This window comes from Notechis scutatus, chromosome 8, assembly GCF_049901735.1.
Source record: "Notechis scutatus isolate UNSWTSFEM ecotype Mainland chromosome 8, rNotScu1.2, whole genome shotgun sequence".
NCBI lineage: Eukaryota > Metazoa > Chordata > Lepidosauria > Squamata > Elapidae > Notechis > Notechis scutatus.
The window spans coordinates 26,396,753-26,419,394 of NC_142016.1; the positions used below are offsets into that span (position 1 = coordinate 26,396,753).

General features: G+C 48.8%; 1 protein-coding gene across 2 annotated transcripts; it reads right to left on the minus strand.

Moving 5' to 3' along the window:
- Positions 1–43: 43 nt before the first annotated feature.
- LOC113429471 (Golgi-pH regulating cation channel-like) lies at positions 44–22,465 on the minus strand. Of its 2 annotated transcripts, none has more exons than XM_087970289.1 (20): positions 22,321–22,465; positions 20,734–20,797; positions 19,827–19,915; positions 19,446–19,556; positions 17,120–17,176; positions 16,553–16,744; positions 14,667–14,754; positions 14,184–14,248; positions 12,771–12,954; positions 11,490–11,589; positions 10,646–10,739; positions 9,228–9,298; positions 7,495–7,601; positions 6,430–6,488; positions 4,116–4,219; positions 3,203–3,282; positions 2,794–2,852; positions 2,515–2,573; positions 2,150–2,180; positions 44–1,808 (listed from the first exon to the last, which is right to left on the minus strand). In XM_087970289.1, the coding sequence occupies exons 1-20, from the start codon at positions 22,450–22,452 to the stop codon at positions 1,767–1,769; spliced, it is 1,788 nt and encodes a 595-aa protein (XP_087826415.1). In that variant the 5' UTR covers positions 22,453–22,465; the 3' UTR covers positions 44–1,766. The 2 variants fall into 2 exon arrangements, with proteins under 2 accessions (XP_087826415.1, XP_087826414.1); XM_087970288.1 differs by lacking the exon at positions 9,228–9,298 and adding an exon at positions 10,478–10,551.
- Between the last annotated feature and the right edge of the window lie 177 nt (positions 22,466–22,642).

Consider the following 22,642-nt stretch of genomic DNA (forward strand, 5'->3'; position numbering starts at 1 on the left):
CTCTCAGCAAAAGCTGAACGAGATAAAAAGACGCGTACATGGATTAGTGGGATAGTGGTTTATTTTAAAAATAGTACTGCATTAAACACTCATGGCTTTCTCTCTCCAAAGACATATTCACAATTTCAAAATAAATTAATTAGTCATCTTCCCCCACCTTCACCAGCCCACCCCATTCTTCAGATTGGATCTCCAAGGGAAAGAAAGAAAAAAAAGTGACTGGATGCTTCCCAACAGGGTCACCGCAGTGCAGAGAAATTCAGAAATTGGGAAGGGGAAGAAATTGGAAGGCGCTTTTGGGTGGGTGGACAAGACCAGGCAATCTTTGTTTCTTTGGGCCCCCAAATCTCTTGGGAGGCAGGAAGGGACCGAAGCTGGAGACTTAGAAGATGCTTTGGATGAGAGATGAAAAGAAAAAAAAAGGACCTTTTCCAGAGGTCTCCAAACTTGGTCAACTTTAAGACTGGTGGGACTTCAACTCCCAGAATTCTCCCCAGCCAGCATAGCTTACACTCTTGTGTTCCCTTCCTCTGCAATCTCTCCTCTTTGGGGGATAAGAGAAAAAGAAACAGACATGGCTGGCTGGGGAATTCTGGGAGTTGAAGTCCACACGTCTTAAAGTGGCCAAGTTTGGGGACCCTTGCATTGCCCCCAAAAGCAAGGATGAAACAGAAGTTTTCTGCTGTGTCACATTAGTTAATTGATCAGGTCTCAAGGTCTTCTGCGTGGCACCCATGCCATGTTGAGGGCCAACACAACCGCCCCAAAGGAGTCACAATCCAGCCAGTGAATACTGAGTGCCAACTATCCACGCGGGAATTTTTAATATGGGGGGGGGGGGGGTTAACCTCGGCAGCTCTGGCACTAAACCTGCTGTTGGTCCCCGTTCAAGAATGTTTCTGGGGCTGAACGCTGCCAAACCTTGGCCCAAACCACACCCTCACAGCTGTATAATCCAGGGGTTGTTAGCGTCTTTCTTGCTGGCATCTGCAAATGCAGAAAGGCCCAATTTCTCCCTTGCAAAACGACACCCCCGAATGGACAAGAGGCATTCTATCCATCTCCCACCCACCTGCAGGCATAAAACCTCCCTCCCTCCTTCCTACCATCATGCAGGCAACTATGGACAGAGACCACGGTTTGTTCCTGATCAGCATCCAAGTCTGTTGCAGAGAGCCTTGAGTTTGGAACTCAGCAGGGGATGGGGGCTCTCTTTCTGCCCTGGATTCGCACTCGGACCTGACCCAGCCCTACCCTCCACACGAAGAACCTGCCTTGGGCAGCTCCGGAGGCTGCCGGGAACAAATGCCAGATGTTCACCCAACTGCAGGAAAAAAAAAATCTGTGTTTGTAAAACCAGGCTGGGAGAGGAATTCTGCCTTTCTCCGTCCTCCTCTCCAGCAGGAGGTGGGTCAGGAGTTCTTGTCGGAACAAAACTCCAGGATTAGAAATGCAGAAAGTAATAAAATAATTATTTTATAACCATTTACAAATATATATATATATATATATGTATATATATATACGTATAGGAGTGTGTGTGTGTGTGTGCTTGTGTGTTTTTGTATGTGTGCACGCTCATGTATATGTATACATATATGGATAAAAACCATATACATATATTTTAAAAAAAAAAACACCGGTTGGAAAAAGAAAGGAAAGGAAAAAAAAAAAAGGAAGAAAAGGAGAGCGGGCTTCCCTGACGCATCCTTTTGATCAAAACCCGTCAGCGAGAGCGGTCAAAGCGACTGGCCAGGATGCCAATTTTATTCCATCTTGGACATTTCAAACTTTGTGGTCACTATTTCCTAAGGCGGAGAGAAAAAGAAAAGGAGAAATAATTAGCTTTTAATGCTTTTCAGCCGGGTGGGTCCTTCCTGAATTTCGCCTTGATCACAAGGGGTCGGCTGTGTCCTTCCGCTGTTTTCGATGGCCTCCCTTTTAAAGGTCCTCTCAACGCTTGAAAAAGAATATTTCTCAAACGCGGCTGCTTTAAAATGGGGGGGGGGGACTTCGACTCCCAGAATTCTCCAGCCGGGATGCTCACAAACCAGAGTCATTGACTGGGATGGAGGGGCTACAGAAATTAAAACAAATAACTACGTAAATGTGGGGTTTGTGGGCAAAGGGTGAAAAATGGCAGGTATACCTCGTCGGAGTCCAGCAGTGGTGGCAACATGCTGGAAGAGAAAGGAGAGAGAATGGCGGTTACAAACACGCAGGGATAACTTGGGGGTGGCAGGGAATAAAATTGTAGAAATTCTAAGTTTTTATGGCGTGGATTAACTTTCAGTTGGACTGAAATTCGGAGAGGTTTTTGCCGTGGTCCAAAAACAGCCAAGAAAGACCCCAAGTCTCTTCTAAACTTTTTGATTAAAATGCAGGAATGGAAACATTTACCTAATAATCCCTCTTCAAGGGTGCAATCCTTTACTACAACCCTACAACAGATAGGAGCCTGAAGACCCCAAAGCAAGGAAAAATACGGTAAACAACAACAACAAAAAGACTTACACATCAGCCATGGAAGAGGGAATGTTTTCTTCAACCCATTTCAAGTCTTCGTCCTGCATCTGGAAAGACGACAAGGGGAAAGAACTTAAGCTCGTAATGGGGAGGAGGAGGAGGAGGAGGAGGAAGAAGAGGAGGAGGAGGAGGAGGAGGAGGGAGAAAAGGAAGAGGGGGAGAAAGAAGAGGAGGAGGAGAAAGAGGAGGAGTGGGAAGAAGAAAAACAGAAGGAGAAAGAAGAAGAGGAGAAAGAGGAGAAGGAGAAACTCCATCCAAAATTCTTACCACTCGGTTGCCTTTTAGGATCCCGTTGACTTCTGGTTTCCCACCCCTCATCTTCATCCCTGGGGCAAAAGAGAAGGAGAGAAATAGCAAAATAGAGTGTGAAAAAAAAAAGGGGGTGGGGGGAGTAAGTCCAACCCTCCCCTCTTCCAGATGCAACACGCCAGCAGCTCCACCTAGAACCAGCACAGGTGGGTGATATTTTTCTTTGGCACAGAAGTCTCCTGCAAGGGGATCCCAAGAGATCATCTGGAATGCATGGGGGGCGGGAGAGCAAGGGGGCACACTTACAGGCGTGCAAGCGCACACCGACCGCTTGAGGAAAGGCAGGCCAGGCCAGATTGCCAGTCTGGGGGTTCAGGAACCAGAGTCGGGGGTCCTGGGGCAGAAGAGACCGCCAGCCGAGGCTTACCGAAGACTTCGTTGACCACCTGCTCCTCTTCCTCTTCCTCCTGCTCGCTGCCCTCGTCCACCAGAGGCATGAAGGCGTATCTGTGGGGGGCAGGAAGGGGTGGGGGCGTGAGATGGGGCTGAGGTCTCACCCGTGGGAAACCCGCCCCCTCCCCCTCGCTTGAAGGGGACGCTCCCATCTCCTCTCAAGGGGGAAGTTGCTTTTCTCCTTCTCCTCCTTCTTCCCTTGAGGGGAGAATGAGAGCATGGAGGCCCAGTGGGCAAAGGGATGCCGTTGTGGTTCGCCGGCAGCAGGTGTGGGACCTGGCTGAGGTCTCGGAGAGCGAGGACTCAGGTGAGGGGCCTGCGTGGGATGCAGGGGTGGGGCCAGGACCCTCAGGGAGTGGAGTGCTGCCTTCGGAGATTGTGGAGTCTGGCAGCAGTGAGGAAGAGGCCCCCGAGGAGCCTGTGCCCAGTGCAAAGCGTGTGCGCAGGGCTGCTCCAAGGAAAGAGCAGCTGCAGCAGCACAGGCGACTCGGGAGTAAGGCTGCAAGATAATGGCCCCTCCCTTAAGAGATAAAAGACAGCTGAGAAACCGGAGTTCTTTGCAGGAAGCAAAGAAGCTTTTGCACTCAAGCCTTGTGGACGTTCGGACTATCTTGGTTTGTGTTTGGAGACTCTTTGGGTTTGAAATATTTCTTAGTAACTTTCTCTAGTGTTCTTGGCAGCCTTGCACCACCTTGGCAAGGCTCGTTCTGATCAGAGACAATGAGTTTGAAACAGCCTTTTAACCGTGAGGAATTCGTAGAGAAGCATTAAAAAGGTTTTGCTTTTATCTCTGTTTGTTTCCTTGGAACAAGGTTTGGGCCAGAACAGGGAGGGGAGAGAGAGAGAGAGAGAGAGAGAGCTGTCCTGGGTTTGAGTTCCTTTGATACCTTTGATTATTGGCAGAGGGTCTCCAGAGGAACATGATCACCAGCAGGATGATGGAAAAGAGGAACCGCCAGAAGGCGTCGTCGATCCAGAGTTCCCGCCAGTCCTGAGAGAGAAGGAACAGGGATGGTCATTTGCGCAAGGAAGCCGAGAAGCCCCAGGCAGACCTCAACTGAACAACTCTTGGTTTACTCACTGCTCAAAATGACAAGGGCATTAGACACTGAAGAATTGGGATTAAGAACAAGAAGGAATAATGTTAATAGTCATGAAAATAAGAATTTATAACAGACTCATTAAGTAAGATAGAACTGTTTATGTAAGATGTAAGTGATTAATAGTTAAGATATGAAAAGAAATCTTATGTGGAGTCTGACAGGGAATAGATATAACCATATGGTGGGGTAGTATTTTTAATGAATTATATATTTTGTTATTCATATATCTAAGATAATGAAGTAATAATATGATACGTTTGAATTTATTGGCCAAGAGAAAATGTACTTGTGTAAAAACGAGAGGTTAGATGGAAGGGAACATATAGAAAATAAAATATAAACAATTGTGGCAAATGTAATAATATTGGGGGAACATAATAGGGGATAATATAAATTAAGATGGAGTTTTTAAATCCTTAAAGAATGGAAATGACAAGCTCACTGAAAGAAAATAAAAAGGCGATTTATGCCCATTTTTCACTCTTACAACCAACCATTGCAGCCTCCCACTTAAATCAAAATCCAGAGACTTTGGCAACTGATTCGTACTTATGACGGTTGCAGTACCCCGGGGTTATTATGGGATCCCCTTTAGCGACCTTCGGACGAGTCAAGTCAATGAGGGGGGGGAGCCAGATTCGTTTAATGACTGTGTTGACTAACTTTAACTGCCGGGATTCACTTAGTGGCCAGGAAAGTTCGTGAAACGGGGGCAACTTAACAACTGTCTCGCTCAGACACAGGAAGTTCGGGCTCGACTGGGGTCGTAAGGTGAGGACTACCTGTATGAATTTTCTTTCTAAAACCCCCAGAACTAGAATAGAATAGTTGGAAGGGATCTTGGAGGTCTTCTAGTCCAGCCCTCTCAACATCTTTTTTTATAGTGTGGTGACCAAAACTGGATGCAGGACTCTAGGTGTGGCCTTACTAAGGCTTTATAGAGTGGTCTTAGTCCCTCCCTTGATCTCAATTGTACCCCTCTGTTAATGCAATTTAGGATTGCATTGGCTTTTTTGGCGGCTGCTGCACACGGCTGGCTCCTATTTAGCTGGTTGTCCACTGAGACTCCAAGATCCCTCTCCCAGTTCCTGCTATTGAGTCCTGGTTTCACCCAGTCTGTATGTGTCCTTTTGGTTTTTCTTGCCTAAGTGTAGGACTTTCCTTTTCTCTACATTGAATTTCATTTTATTAGATAGGGCCCAGTGTTCTAGTCTGTCAAGGTCCATCTGGATCTTGAGCCCATCTTCTTGGGTGTCGGCTATTCCTGCCAGCTTAGTATCATCTGCAAATTTGGTAAGTTCCCCTTCTATTCCCTGCTCTAAGTCGTTCTGCTCTGTTCAAGCAGAACCTATACTACCGTATATCATTTCAGACAAAGGGCAGTCTAGACTATTTTTAAAAGCCTCCAGTGATGGCGCACCCAGAGTTTCTAGTGGCCAGCTGTTCCCCTGGTTAATTGTCTTCACTGTGAGGAAGTTTCTCCTTAATTTCACTTTGCTTCTCTCCTTGGTTAGTTTCCATCCGTTGCTTTCTTGTCCTGCCTTCTGGTGCTTTGGGAAATAAGTCGACCCCCAGTTCTTGGTGGCAGCTCCTCCAACACTGGAATCCTGCTATCATGTCACCCCCTAATTCTTATTTTCTTTAGACTAGCCAAACGTTCTTCCTATGTTTTAGCCTCCAGACTTTTGATCACCTTAGTTGTTCTTCTCTGCACTTTCTCCAAAGTCTCAACATCTTTTTTGTAGTCTGGTGACCAAAATTGTTTGCAGTATTCTCAGGGCAGGAATAATTTCAGAGGTGCAAGGGTCAACTTGTCATTTTTTTAAAAAATTAGTGGGTCTAAAACAGAGGTTCTCCAAAGTTGGCCACTTTAAGACTTGTGGACTTCAACTCCCAGAATTCCCCAGCCAGCCGTGTCTGTTTCTTTTTTTCCTCTCCCCCAAAGAGGAGAGATTGAAGAGGAAGGGATTACAAGAGAGTAAGCTCTGCTGGTGCTGGGGAATTCTGGGAGTTGAAGTCCGCAAGTGTTAAAGTGGCCAAGGTTTGGAGACCTCTGGTCTAAAAGAAGAACAGAAAGGCTGCCAGCCTGTTTACTCACAGATTGGCAGGTGGCAAGATGGAAGGTCTTTGTAGTCCAGATGATGAAGATCAGGGACGCTGCAGAGAGAGAGACAGAAAATACGTGTTGTGACTGCAGGCGGGAAGCGTCTTCTGGAGGCAGCAGGAAGTCTTTGAAATTAAAATTTAAGCGAGGGATTTAATATCCTGCTACCAGCCTATCTGATAAACGCTGGAGGGATTTGGGGTGATAGCAAGGAGTTTGAAAAATAAATAAAATAAACCTGAGCAGAAATAAGATCGCCAAATTGTAATTTTAAAGCTGAGCATTTTTTTTAAAGGACATCGCGATGGTGATCTTATCTGAACTGGAATACAAAGCAAAATCCAACCATTTTCACCTGAGTTCATCCCCACTTTTGCCTCAGCTCCATCTGCGCTTTGCGACGTAACCTTCCTCTTCCCCATTTAATTATTATTTATTTGTATCTTGCCTTTATTTATTTATTTATTTATTACAAATAACTCAAGGGGGCAAACATGTCCCCACGCTGCTTCCTCCTATTTTCCCCACAACCATCCTGTAAGGGAGGTGGGTTGGACTGAGTGAAAGGGCCAGGCCCAAAGTCACCCAGCCGGCCTTTCATGCCTAAGGCAGAACTAGAACTCCCAACCTCCTAGCGATTGTCCAAATTCATCCAGTCGACCTTCATGTTTGAGGGACTAGAACTCCCAACCTCCTGGGGACTTACCCAAAGTCACCCAGCCAGCAGTTTTCACACTCAAGACAGGACTAGAACTCACTGTCTCCCGGTTTCTAGCTTTGATGCCTTAACCACTAGACCAGGGGTCTCCAACCTTAGCCACTTTAAGACTTGTGGACTTCAACTCCCAGAATTCCTCAGCCAGCTTTGCTGGCTGAGAATTCTGGGAGTTGAATCCACAAGTCTTAAAGCCAAGGTGAGACCCTGCACTAGACCAAATTGGCTCTTTAAAGCAAGTTCTGGCCCCAACAGAGCTTTTCTCAACCCCAACTGAGCAACAAGAAAGCAGTGTGGCTCTCCCCATCCCCACAAAGACGCCCCCTCCCCCGGCCCCATCTCACCTATGACGGCGAAGATCAGGGTGTTGGTGAAGTGGCGGTAGAGAGAGAGTTTAACCAGGTTTCTTCGCAGCTTCAGCAGCTTCATGGTCTGCACCACGCTGATCAGGATGTGCCAGGGGTCAAGGAGAACAGCGTGGCAAGGAGGTGGGGGGGGGGGTTGGGAAGGGGGGAAATGCCGAGATGGGACCCCCATCAAGAGGAGAGGAAACTGGGTGCCTCTCCAGAGAGGACAGCTTGCTGGTTAAAACCCAAACTGAGGTTGGGCTCATCAGGGTAGGTTTTGCACCAAAAACTGCACATGGACAACCTCCCCGGTTGCAACCCTGTGGCCCCTAAACCCTCCACAGCGGGGATGGAAAACTCTGGCCCCGTTATGACCTGCGGACTTCAACTCCCAGAATTCCTGAGCCAACCAGTGATGGAGCACCCACAACTTCTGGTGACCAGCTGTTCCACAGGTTAATTATCCTCACAATTAAATAAATTCCTCCTTAGTTCCAGGTTGCTTCTCTGCTTGACCAGTTTCCACCCGTTGCTTCTTGTCCTTCATTTCTGGTGCATTGGAGAATAATTTCACCCCCGTTTTCTTTGGGGCAGCCCCCCCAAATACTGGGATACTGCTGTCAAGCCACCCTCAGGCCCTTCAGATCAGGTTATAGCGCAGAGTTTAGGAACTAATAGAGTCAAGGCTTTGACTCATGAGGTTGGATTCTTAAAATTCATGGTCATGATGTGCCCTGAAGATGGTGTTTGATTTCGTTGTACGAGGTGCAGTGGCAATAAACTAAAAACTAGACCAAAACTAAAACTTGGAACACAAAATAACAGAGTTGGAAGGGACCTTGGAGGTCATCCAATCCAACCCCGTGCTGAAGCAGGAGACCCTATAGCATCTCGGACAAATAGTCATCCAATCTCTTCTTAAAAACCTCCAATGAGGTTTTTAACTTCTCTTCCACTGGTTAATTATTCTCACAGTTAAAAGAAATTCCTCCTGAATTCCAGGTTGCTTCTCTCCTTGATGAGTTTCCATCCGTTGCTTCTTGTCCTGCCTTCCGGTGTTTTGAAGAATAGCTTGACACCCCTCCCCACCCCTCTTCTTTGGGGCAGCCCCTCACATACTGGAAGGCTGCTATCGTGTGCCCCCCTAGTCCTTTTTTCCTCTAGACTGGCCAAACCCAATTTCTGCAACCATTCTTTATATATCTGTATTTAGTCTCCAGGCCTCTGATCGTCTTCCTTGCCCTTCTTTGCACTTTTTATTTTTTGGTCCCCAAACCCTCAACATCTTTTGTGCAAGGTGGCGGCACAAAACTTAAGGCTGTACTCCAGGTGTGGCCTTACTAAGGCTTTGCAAAGCGGCACTAACCCTCTGCGTGATTTGGATTCTGCGTCTCTGTGAACGCAGCCTAGGATTGCACTGGCCTTTTTTGGCTGCTGCCACACACGGCTGGCTGGTGTGGAAGGGATCGACCCCATAGGGCTCCAAGCTCCGTCAAGCGGGGGAGTCAAGAGACCTCAACAAAGCCAACCCTCCACCCCCCCAATCTGAAACCAGCTCCAGCCCATTGTCCGGACGGCCCCTTTCCCTTTCGAAAGCCCATAGGTTGACCGACTGTTTGGGGAGGCTGGGCAGGAGGGGGAGGAGGCACAGCCAGGACCCCAGAGGTCCCCCCCCCACCTTACACACACACACACACACACACCACCAGCAGGCTAGGAACACAGAGGATATCCACCAGCAGAGAGCAGAGTCAAGCAGAGCGAGGGGAATGGCTGCTAGCAGCACCAAGTCATCCTGAGCCTGGGATAAAACAAGAGAGAAAGGAGAGGAGGAGGAAACCCCAAAAAAAAAGTGACAGAGAGGAAGAACGAGAAGGCAACAGGGGCACTGCAAACACAGGTTGGGGATAACTGAGGGCAAATGGGAATGGTGCTAAGGCAGAGGTCCCCAACCTTGGCCACTTTAAAGACGGGTGGACTTCAACTCCCAGAATCCTCCAGCCGGCGGCAGAGCTGACTCTCTTGCGATCCCTTCCTCTGCAATCTCTCTCCACTCTAGGAGATTGGGAGAGAGAGAAAAGCAGGCCTAGCTGGCTGGAGAATTCTGGGAGTTGAAGTCCACCAGTCTTAAAAGCGGCCAAGGTTGGAGACCTCTGGGCTACGGGGAAAGGACCGGAAGACCGAGGGAAGGAAGAGGGGAACGGTGTCTTGAAAACCCACAGAGGAGATTTGGGCCCACTCACAGTTAGTCCTTGGCTTATGACCACAATGGCTGTCAAGGAGACCATTCCCCCGACAGACCCCATTTTACAATATTTACGATGGCCATCCAGTGAAAAACGACGGGCCGAAAACCAGAAATAAAGGCTGGTTTTCGGCAAAAATGTCATAAAAAGCCGTTTTTTTTAAATGACATGGCTGCAAATGGACAAAGCGAGTCCAGTTGCCGAGCATACACTATTTGGGGAGGGGGGAAAGAGTCACATGACTGTGCACCCCCCTGGCTGTTGAAAATTGAAAACTGGGTTGTAAGTGGCCTTGGGGAGCCGCTGTCGGAACCTCCGATGGCCACTAAGCGAACGGTCAGAAAGTTGAGGACTGCCTCTTACAGCAATGCACCTTTTGGGGAAAAGACCCATTTTTTAAAAAAAAAAAACTGGGCAGGGGAGGCATTTGGAAAACCCCAAATTTGTCACCTTCCACTATCTAAAATGGGGCGGGAAGGGTCTGGGGGGAAACAGCGGCTGTGGGAATCGAAATCAGTCAATAAGTGGATAAGTTCCCTCATTTAGGATCCTTTTTTGGGGGACGTGTTTTTTTACTGACCGAGAAGCCATAATTTTTTTTTTCCCCTTGAGGGGCTAATTCTGTTTGCAAAGCCAGATTCCTCTCTTCTCACCCCGCCCCCCCACGAGCCCCTCCCTCAACACCCTGGAACCCAGAGAGGGGAGCAGGCGGGCCTAAGTTTCGGGCAAAGGATATCCACCAGGTGATACAGGAGTCCACAAAAGCGAGAAATATCTCGCAGGTCAAGGTGACCATGTTAACTTGTTCCTGGGGGGCGGGGGAATAATCAGAGGCTGAGAGAGCGGACCCCAGACCCCCCCCCTCCTTTGCAAGGCTCCCTCCCGCTCTGCCCCCCCGTTACCGATTTCACCCGCAGCACGCCTTCGATGATGGAGAAGACCAGGTACATCAACCCGACGCCGACCACGCGGTTCAGAAGGGCCCCCAGGCGCGGCCTGCAAGAGAGAGAAGCCCGGGGCGTCAGGGTGGTTCGGCCTGAGGGCAATCCCCAGGAGGTGGTGAGTTCTAGTTCTGCCTTAGAGATGAAAGCCGGCTGGGTTTGGGCCAATCCCCAGGAGGTGGTGAGTTCCAGTTCCGCCTTAGGTGTGAAAACCAGGCGACTTTGGGGCAATCCCCAGGAGGTGGTGAGTTCTAGTCCTGCCTTAGGCACAAAAGACAGCTGGGTGACTTGGAGCCAGTCAACCCAACCCACCTCACAGGGGCGTTGCGGGGAAAAGAGGAAGAAGGAATATCAAGCATGTTCGCTGCTTTGAGTTATTTCTAAAAACGAGGCAGGATATAAACAAACGTGTGTGTATGGGTGGTGGTGGGGTGATTTTATTGCATTAATTTATTATGGGACTCTTATTCGTTTTATTGTTTTTAGATGAGGTTTTATATTCTGCAAGCTGCCTCGAGTCGCCCTGGGCGAACAGGCGGCAATATAAATTCCCTAAATAAAATCAAATAACGGACAAGCCCTACAAGTAAACCGGACCCTTTGTGCCAGGAAAGGCCCCTGGGGGTGGTGGCACCCCCCGATTCGTGTCATTAAACAAGGTGAGCATGAATACGTCATGTCCCCGCCTCTTCCGAAACCACAACCCTGCGAGGTGGAGTTCAGGGCCAGGGGAGAGCGAAGCCCCCCCCCCCGGCTGGCTTTTGTGCTATCTGGCTGTGCCCTGGGCACCCTCGTCCCCTCTCACTTGACGATGCCGTATCCCAGGCTGGCGAGAATGACGAGCACCCGGGCCAACATGCGCTTCACGGCACACAGCACCTCGCCGAAGATCACGGCGCCTTGGACTGCAGAAGGAAGCAGAGGAGAGAGAGAGAGAGAGACGGGGAGTGACTTTAACGGTCGCTGTGAACGCACTTTAGTCGGCATCCATTAAATTGAAATTTCGGTGCATGCAGCTCTCCAAGGGTCCCCCATCTCCAATATGCGCTATACAAACATGACAAAATAAATACAACATTATGCATAGACCCAGATATTACATGACACATATATTATATGAGAGGAATTATATTATATGAAAGATGACCGGCCTGGAAGCCAGAAAACAGGGGACAATCTTGGCCGGTAGAAGCCAACCCCTTGCTTGGTGAAACGGAGATGAAAAGGACTCAAACGCCCATCCTCCCCAGCCAACAGCCATGCCCCCCCCCCAACTCCGAAACGGCAAGGGAGACTGGACAGCCTGCCGTCCACCCTGCAAAATGGTGGGAGTTTTTCAAATAGCCCATCATTTAAAAAAAAAAAACTTATTTAATTTTGCTTTATTGGATATTTAAAGCGTTTAACATTTCATAGCTGTTTTTCTGAGGTTTGCCAGCTGCCCAGAGTCCCTTTGTCAGTGAGGTGGGCGGTCCCTGAATGTAACACAGGCAGTCCTTGACTTACAATGGTTCATTTAGTGACTGTTCGACATTGCCACAGCACTGAAAAAGTGAACTTATGACCATGTTCCAGATTTACGACCTCTGCACCATCCCAAAGGGTCAAGTGATCTAAATCGGACCGCTTGGCAACCGGTTCCTATTTACGACGGTCCTAGGCTCACGCAATCCCCTTTTGTGACCTTCTGACGAGTCAATGGGGGGGAGCCAGATTTGCTTAATGACCGTAGGACTAACTTAAGAACCGCAGTGATTCACTTAGCAATGGTGGCAAGAAAAGTCGTAAAATGGAATAAAATTAACTGAGCAACTGCCTCACTTAGCAACAGAAACGTTGGACTCAACCATGGTCGTAAACTAAATAAAAGACGTGAAAGAAACAAGCCATCTTAGACTCCCCCACTCCGAGGCTTTCCAGGTCCACTTGCAGTACAGCACCCATCACCCCCTGCAGTGGGGGCTGGTGGGTGATGGGAACTGTAGCCCAGCCTGCACAGTGCTGAGCAAGCCAGAAGAACCGTCCGTTGGGCCCCCCATGGATGGGGGGGAGGGGTGGGGGGAGGGGGGGGGGTCCCTCTACCCACCTGATTCTCCCTCGCTTTGAATGCTCTGAAACTCGGCGTAGAAGACGGCCTTCTCCAACATGCCCAGCAGGATGACGCCACCGATCCAGAACTGGATGCGCAGAATGTCCCGCCAGTAGCAGGCCAGGAGGATCAGCCACAACACGCCATAGAGCACGTACACGATGCACATCACCATGTAAAACTGTTTTGAGAGAGGGGAAGCCCCCCAGGGATGAAGGAAGCAGGAGCAGAAAGGGGAGCGAAGGTTGGGGGACGAAGGAAGGGCCAGGAAGGGCCGCTCTTCAACCCTCAACTATAGCCATAGCCGTAGTGTGGCTCCGTTGGCTGTGGAAGAAACTGGGGAAGGGCAACGTCCGGCTGGACGGATCAGGGAAGAGGTAGAACAAGGGAGAGGGAATTCACAGGAAGACCCAGGCCCACCCCCTCTTCATCCTAGGGCACGCAGGGAGGAATGGAGAAAGGAGCAATGTGAGTTGCATGGCTTATGGGGGAGGAAAGGGCCCTGATTCCCTTCATTAGCAGCAGCTGGGAACACAGGGTTTAAAAAGGGAAGTTGCACGCAGTTGGGAGCAAATTGTGAATTTATCTGGTATCGTCAAGGCTTATCTGGGTTCCTGGCGTCTTCCCAACTTTGTGTGTTTTGCTGTGCTTTTAAGTCTGCAATTCCTTCTCCTGCCCTGTCAAGTTAATTACTGCAGGGTGGTTTGTGTGGATTTTTAGTTACAGTCTGTATGTACTTTGTTTTCGGACCGAATTTTCTCCACTTAAAGGCTGTTCCTGGGAGTTTTTTCTCCAGCCGAAGGTAACCTGGACATTGGGGGCCAAGTTGGAGATAATAAAGGGACTCTTCTTGCTTATGTGACTGTGTTGCCTTTGTGCCACGCCGCTTTGGGTCATCACAGTCATCCTCTTGCCCCCAACCATCAGTCCTCATTTTACCCACCTCAGAAGGACAGAAGGTTGAATCAACCTTGAGCCTGGTGGGATTTGATCTGCCAAATTGCAGGCAGCCAATGGTCAGCAGAAACGGCCTGCAGTACCACAATCTGACCACTGTACCATCAAGACTCTATGGGTCAAACCAGCCTCTCCAAACTTGGTCACTTTAAGACGGGTGGGCTTTAACGCCACATGGCTCGCTGGGGAATTCTGGGAGTTGAAGTCCACAGATCTTAAAAGTCGCCTCAAGTTTGGAGACCCCTGCTCTAGGACAATTTTTCCAACTTGGCAACTTTCAATCGGGGGATTCCCCAGGCAGCATGCTAATGAACCTGAAGATGGGTGGACTTCAACTCCCAGAATTCCCCAGGCAGCATGTTTAATCAACTTAAGAGATGGGTGGAGTTGGAGAAACAGGCCGTGATGCCCTCTGCTCACCTGCCCCCCGAGCCATATAAAGCTTCAACTTACCACCTTGAGGGGCCACTCCGAGGCGGAGATGTAGATGTACTCCGGATGCTTCATCCGGACATCAACTACAAGGCAGAACGGGAAAGAGAGACGGGTGAAAAAGTTTGGAGAAGAATGGCCACTTCTGGAGAAGAGGAGGAGGAGGAGAGACGCCTGTGATGGAACTCCAACCCAGCCTTCCTTGGCTGCTGGTGGGCACCTGAAACCCACCCCAGCATGGGCCTCTGGAAGTTATCGCCCCTTTTCCAACAAGGGGGATTCCAGAACGTCTTGAGGCACGTTCTTGTCCAAAGTGCAGAAGACCTCAAGACCGAAGAAGACTCGGTAGAGGGACTGAACGGTTGGAAATGAAGGGCCTCCCACAACTGAAGTCCCCTTAGAAGAAGACACGTAACAGTCCCCTCTACGGGTGAAGATAACTTAAATCAGAAAGTCTTTTTTTTTTTTTTTGCTTGGCCCATCAAAACTGGGCTCTTCACTCACTCGAGATCTCCCAGTCGGGCAAGGGGTTTGTGATGCTAAGGATGAAGACGTAAGGGCCATCCTGCCAAGTTTCAGCAACTGTGATAGGCTAGACCAGAGACAAAAAAAAAAAAAAAAAATAGTATTTCAGGTAAATCAAGGAGTTGCTCGCAACACAAGATGGATCACCTTCTTCCATAACGCTCTTCACCGAAGAGGAGAAGCAGCGGAAACAAGAGCGGGCTGATTTCTCAGCAGGAAATGGGGACCACGGAGTGGTCTACAGCAGGGGTCTCCAACCTTGGCCACTTTAAGACTTGTGGACTTCAATTCCCAGAATTCCACAAGTCTTAAAAGTTGAATTCTGGGAGGTGAAGCCCACAAGTCTTAAAGTGGCCAAGGAGTTTGGAGACCCCTGGTCTACCCCATCTTCCTCCATTTATAGACCATCTCGATGGTCCTTCTATAGACGTTGTGAAGGCCGTGTAGTGCCAGATACCAACTTCCAACGCTAGACAGCTTCAGCCTTTCTCCAACCTCTCTTCCAAAATCTAGAACCACAGCCTCAACCTTCTCTAACTGGGAGCTCTAGAGATGGGCTGCATCTCAAACTTCCAGGATAGATTCTTTGGCCAAGGAATCTCAGCTGGTGGGGGACCACGAGATGCACCTTCTCTGCCACAGTCCCACTTGGGACGTCCTCCCTCCAGAGATCAAGATGACCTCCAACCCTGCTGGCCTCTCAGAAGGCTTTGAAAACCTGGCTGGATACCCCACCCTGGGGTCTTGGGTCTATGAAGCCCCGTTTCCTAGTTATGTTGACAGCAACAAATATAATCTCTCTTGGCTGCTTATTTATTTCTTTGTCAAGTTTATTGGCTGCCTGCTTTTACCTCGAGGCAGTTTGCAATCGTAAAAGGTTAAAAGCTAGGTAAATCAAAAACATAAATATAAGTTGACTCTGGGCTGCTGATTGCATTTGATTCCCCCCCCTTTTTTTGGCATTGTTTTATTGAATAGTTTTTATGACTGCTCGTTGCCCAGAGTCACTGGTTAGAGATGGATGGATGGATTCCTGAAGTTGCCATCCCAACACCGCCGGAAAGTCCTCAATTGGGGAAGATTTGTGCAGAAGTCACTGGATTAAAGAAATAACCATCTGCCTCCTTGGGGGACAGCTTCGAAACACAACTATGTTTGGCTATATTTTGTTTTCTTCGAATGTTTTGATTGCATATTAGTAACCTATATATGATTTGATTGCTTATAGTAACCTATGACTATCACTAAGTGTTGCATCCTATGATTCTTGATGAATGTATTTCATTTTTTCTTATGTACACTGAGACCATTTACACCGGAGACAAATTCCTTGGCCAATAAAGAATTCTATTCTATTCTATTCTATTCTATTCTATTCATTATTCTATACTGTATTCTCTATACTCTTATTCCATTCCATATTTTCTATTCTATTCATTATTCTATTCTATTCTATTCTTATTCTTATTCTTTTCTCTATTCTATTCTCCATATTCTATTCCATTCAATTCCATTCTCTATTCTATTCAATTCTATTCATTATTCTATTCTATACTGTATTCTCTATACTCTTATTCCATTCCATATTTTCTATTCTTATTTTATTCTTATTCTATTCTATTCTTATTCTATTCTATTTTCCATTCTCCATATTCTAATTCTAATTCTAATTCTAATTCTATTCTGAATCCCAGATTCCCTGCAGTCATAAAAGGAGGATAGCCAGCTTATCTCGGGAAGGGAGAGAAATATTCCAACTCATGTCCTAACCAGGAAGGAAGCTGGGTGCCCAACCGGGGAGCTTGCGGAATTCCTGCCTGCCACCCCCACCCCTGCAAGGCCCGGGGCCCATGGAGACCACCCACCTCTAACTTTCTCTTCAGCGCGTCCACTTTCTTCTTGGGGTCTTCTGTAGGTCCTCCTTGGGCCGAGGGAGGCGGCTTCACCTCCTGCGTCTCGCTGGGCTTCTGGGCCTCTTGATTTGGGGGGTTGGAGCCCTTCTCCTGGGCTGCCTTGACTTCTGCCACTTTGGGGGCCTCCCTCTTTTGCACCGGGGTCTGCGGAGAAAGGAGGGGAGGTCAGGAAGGGGACAGCCCCTTATCCCGTCTATTGCAGAGCCCCTGAAATTAAAATACAGGGCTTTTCCTATTTAAACAGGTAATCAAAAGTTGGAAGGGACCTTGTAGGTCATCTAGTCCAACCCCCTGCCCAAGCGGGAGACCCTACACCACTTCTGACCAATGGCAGTCCAATCCCTTGAAAGCCTCCAGTGATGGCTCTCCCACCACTTCCGAGGGCAAGGGATTATTTGAAATAATTAATCTGTTCAAAAGGGGGCCAATCGGTGTCCTTCAAACCCCCCCCCACCATTAGTTTTATTCTCCTCCCCCCCACAATTGCCAGAACCCCAAAGTGCCCCCCCAATCGGTTACCTCTTTAACTGGGAGGTGCTTCAGCTTTTTCGGAAGTGGGAGCTCCTGGACACTCAACTGAAACAGAAAGGAGAAGAGGCAGGGGTATTAGTTGGGACCCTCCAAATAATACTCCCGCTCCCCATTCAAGTGGACTAAGTTATGAGCTCCCCATTTTGGGGTCCTTGGTGCTCTGTGAGCTCAGTGGCTTTCTTGCAGACGTTTCACGACCCAACTAGGTAGCATCGTCAGTGCTAGGAGGGAGTGGGGTTTGTTCTGTTTATATACGGTCGTCGTGTGCCCTGCTGTTCTGACCCAAACCTTGTTCCAAGGAAACAAACACAAAATGGAGGTAACAGCAAAACCTTTTAATGATCCTTTACGAATTCCGTTCCTTCCCGGTTAAAAGGCTGTTTCAAACTCATTGTCTCTGATAAGAACGAGCCTCGCCAAGGTGGTGCAAGGCTGCCAAGAACACTAGAGAAAGTGACTAAGAAATATTTCAAACACAAAGAGCCTCCAAACACAAACCAAGATATCCTGAACGTCCACAAGGCTTGAGTGCAAAAGCTTCTTTGCTTCCTGCAAAGAACTCCGGTTTCTCAGCTGGCTTTTATCTCCTAAAGGAGGGGCCATTATCTTGCAGCCTTACTCCCGAGTCGCCTGTGCTGCTGCAGCTGCTCTTTCCTTCGAGCAGCCCTGCGTGCACTCTTTGCACTGGGCACAGGCTCCTCGGGGAGCTCTTCATCACTGCTGCCAGCCTCCACAATCTCCGAAGGCAGCATTCCACTCCGATGGTCCTGGCCCCATCCCTGCATCACACGCAGGCCCCTCATCTGAGTCCTCGCTCTCCGAGGCCTCAGCCATCCACACCTGCTGCTGGCGAACCACAACATCTGCCCGTGTTACTGGGTGTGGTTTTCCCCCTTGTTAGGGTCTTGATTAGGGCCTTGTTTTCCGCTGGATTGTTTGTCTGGTGTTTGTCTGGTCCCCAAACTTGACAACTTTGAGACTGGTCGACTTCAACTCCCAGAATTCCTCAGCCAGCTATGAGGTTGTGGTTCTTGGTTTGGGAAGAGAGGTTCTCTTCAGAGTTTGGAGAGAGGCTGAGGCTGTCTAGCGTTGGAAGTTGGTATCTGGCACTTCATGGCCCCCACAACGTCTATAGAAGGACCATCGAGATGGTCTACAAATGGAGGAAGATGGAGTAGACCAGGGGTCTCCAACCTTGGCCACTTTAAGACTTGTGGGCTTCAACTCCCAGAATTCAACATTAAGCCTTGTGGACTTCAACTCCCAGAATTCAACTTTAAGCCTTGTGGACTTCATCTCCCAGAATTCAACTTTAAGCCTTGTGGGCTTCAACTCCCATAATTCAACTTTAAGCCTTGTGGGCTTCAACTCCCAGAATTCCACTTTAAGACTTGTGGGCTTCAACTCCCAGAATTCAACTTTAAGACTTGTGGACATCAATTCCCAGAATTCCACTTTAAGACTTGTGGACATCAACTCCCAGAATTCAACTTTAAGACTTGTGGGCTTCAACTCCCAGAATTCAACTTTAAGACTTGTGGACATCAACTCCCAGAATTCAACTTTAAGACTTGTGGGCTTCAACTCCCAGAATTCAACTTTAAGATTTGTGGGCTTCAACTCCCAGAATTCAACTTTAAGATTTGTGGGCTTCAACTCCCAGAATTCAACTTTAAGACTTGTGGACATCAACTCCCAGAATTCAACTTTAAGACTTGTGGGCTTCAACTCCCAGAATTCAACTTTAAGACTTGTGGACATCAACTCCCATAATTCCACTTTAAGACCTGTGGACATCAACTCCCAGAATTCCACTTTAAGACTTGTGGACATCAATTCCCAGAATTCAACTTTAAGCCTTGTGGGCTTCAACTCCCAGAATTCAATTTTAAGATTTGTGGGCTTCAACTCCCAGAATTTTGGGAGTTGAAGTCCACCAGTCTTAAAGTGGCCAAGTTTGGAGACCTCTGTTGGATAGGATGAGTTTCCCCCCACCCCAACCATCACCATGGTGCTACCTAGTTGGGTCATGAAACGTCTGCAAGAAAGCCACCAAGCTCAAGGACCCCACAGTCCTCCCCCTCCTTGCAAACCTCACACCCTCCCAGCACTAATGATGTTACCCAGCTGGGTCATGAAACGTCTGCAAACTCAAGAGACCCCCAAGGACCACCGCAGTTCAACCTGAGCTACAGCCTCTTCTATCAGGAGTTCCCCCACTTGTTCGCCAACCGGACGTTCCCTCCTCTCACAACGAGGCTACTCTGGTTTTCCAATCACTTTTCAGGCCACCCCTTGATGGCAGGATCCGCACCTTGTGCAACTGTCCACACGGCACCAAGGTGACGTTCCATATATACTGGCCTCCTCCAAGGACACTGGCCTCCACGTCAGGGTTGCTCAGGTAGGTCAACGCTTCGTTTTCCTGAAAGAAAAAAGAAAGAAAGAAAGAAAGAAAGAAAGAAAGAAAGAAAGAAAGAAAGAAAGAAAGAAAGAAAGAAAGAAAGGGAAATGACAAAATGCTAAGAGCCCACCCACTCAAACACCCCCAACCCTCTACCAGCTATGAAGTGGGTCCAGATACCCACCCTTGAGGAGAGGGCTTCCTTCCTGCTGAACCCCAGAGGTGGGGGGGGGATTTCCAGCCTTCCCCTCCCACCCCCCCAAATCCACCCTGCAGAGACCAGTGGCTCACATTTATGTAGGCTTCATTGTGGCAGCGGGAACTGCGGAGATACCAGGTCACATTCAGCACTTCCCTATCTTTGCAGACTTCATGGGGAACTGTCAATTATATATATATATTCTTAAGTTTTCACGGGTATTTATATCTATGGTATTCAGCTTTGTTCGGGTATTTTCCCACGTCATTCCCAACGTTTCGCCAAAACGTTGCTACAACTTTAAAAGCACAACTATAATGACGTGGGAAAATACCCGAACAAAGCTGAATACCATAAATACATAGATCTATATAAGCGAAATATCACTCATGCATCATCACAAAATCTCCAGAACTGTAAAGCCCACAAACTTTGACATTTGGCCTGTAGGTTCCTCTTGGCTTTCTAGGGGCTCCCTAAGATAGGATGTTTCGAAATGATCACCAGAGCATTTAGAGTATTTCCTATATATTATTATTATTATTAACACACTCTGATGCTAAGGAGTTCTACTCACCTCACCACCTGCAAAAGAAATCTCCTCCAAATGCAAAACACAAGCAGAGGAGTTTCAGTTTCACAGCAGCACCAAGCAGCTTTAGTCCAGAACAGTTGAGCTAAGCCACGCCCAGGCTCCTTGCTGTCTCCTTCTTGCCCACACAGCAAATTCCGCTTCAGTTTCCAAACAGCCCTCAACTCTCTCACACACTGACAGGACGCTAACAAGATGAGTACTGATGAATGCTGGTAGGCAGAGGCAGAATTTTCCCCCCCTTATTTTCCTCCCCAAAAACTAAGCCCCACCACATAGTTTCGTAGCAAAGCACGGGGATCGAGCATTTATATTATATTATATTTTAAAATCCTGTAAACCTCCCCCGCCCCCAGCCAATCCAAATTTTGATTCAATTATCCTGTTGTGGGAGGCTGGGCACTTACATTTAAGAATAATCCAAGTCCCTTTAAACATCGTCTTGGAGAAGACAAAGAGTTTCTTTTGGTTCTGGAAAACAAGAGCAACACAAAGGCTCAGTCGCTCCACAAAAGGGCCCGAGTTCAAATCCATCCTGTTCCTTAAGACCCAGCTAGGATACCACGGAATAACTTTCTGCTCTGGATAAAGGAACTTCCGGGGGAAATGTTTGTTTAGAGATTCTTTCTGGGAAGAAATAGCCACTGAGAGGAGAATGAAAGGCGTGTTAGATGTGGGGGGAGGGTGGCACTCTAAGATAGGTGTCAAACAATGCTAGAATACAGGTAGAAAAGAGTATTTGTAGCTCAGAGTCAAACTGTGGGGTCCTTGCATACATTTTATGGCCCAACTAGGTAACTTTATCAGGGCAAGAAGGGAGTGGGGTTTGCAGAGTGGTGGAGGACAACAATTACGGGGTCCTTGGTGCTGACTGAGTTTGGTGGTTTTCTTGCAGACGTTTCATGACCCAGTTAGGTGACATCATCAGTGTTAGAAGGGTATGGGGTTTGCTCTCCGTTTATGTGCAGTAGCTTGGCCTGCCAGGGTTGGTGGGAGTTTCTTGGTGGTTTCGTGATTAAGGTATAGTTTTCTGCTTGTTTGTCAGGTGTCAATCCCTGCTTATGGGGTATAAGCAGCAGGGCAAGCTATTGTATATATAAACACAGGGAGCAAACCTCATCTTCAGAAACCCTGATAATGTTACTTAGTTTGGTCATGAAACGTCTGCAAGAAAACCACCAAGCTCAGAGAGTGCCAACAACCAATCTTTCTTTTCTTTTCTCTTTCTTTCCTTCTTTTTCTTTCTTCTTTCTTTCTTTTTCTTTCTTTCTTTCTTTCTTTCTTTCTCTTTCCTTCCTTTTTCTTTCTGTTCCTTCCTTCCTCTTTCTTTCCTTTTCTTTCTGTTCCTTCCTTTCTCTTCTTTCTGTTCCTTTTCCATTTTCTTTTTCTTTCCTTCCTTTTCTTTCTTTCCTTCCTTTCCTCCCTTTTCCTTCCTTCTCCCTCCCTCTTTTCTTGCCTCCCTCCCTCCCTCCCCCTGCCTTCCCCTTCCTCTCCAATTCCCCGTCCTCCCTCCCTCCCTCCCTCCTTTTTTGTCCACCCTCAGCATCAAAAATTAAACCCCCATGCCAAAAAAAAAGAGCCACCACTGTGAAACCCATTGCTGTGGGATGCTGCTGGGGGAGCCTTTGGAGTGAGGGGGGCAGGGGCAGCCATCCAACAATCAAAGAGAGGGACCCCAGTCCTGCTGGGGGGCGGGCAGAGAGAGAAGAGGATGCAGATCCTCCCAGGGCAGCTCCTTGGAACCAACCCTGACCCTTGGAAGGCAGGGGGGCACCCCGAGGCCGTCTAGCCTAGCCGGGATGGCCCTGATGGAAGGGAAGCGACCCGGGACCCCCTCGGCCCGCCCAGCCAGACCACCCTGCCCATTCTCCCGAGCAAGACGCCGTGCAGGATGGGTGGGGGAGTGGGGGTCTCCCAGGGACCCTCCCCCTCCCCCCGCTCCTTCCCCTCCCGGTGACGCCACAGCTCTAGCCAGGCCCCGCCCTCGCACTCACCCCGCCGGCCGTCCGGCTCCAGCGGCCCGGCTCCGACGCAAGCCCGCCGGCCGGCCCCGGAGCCAGCGCCGCCCCGGCCAGCAGCAGCAGCGGCAGCAGCCGCCACCTCCGCGCGCCGCAGCCCGCCGCCATCCTCTTCCGGCTCGCGCGTCACGTGGCCCAAAGGGGGCGGGGCCGGGGGCGCTGGGCGGGCGCTGGGCGGGGCCGAGGAGGAGGCCACGCCTCTCCAGGGCAGCCCGAGCCTCGTCTAAGGCAACGGGGTTGCTCGGCTTGAAGGTGGGTGGACTCCAACTCCCAGAATCCTTCGGCCTGACGGAACCCC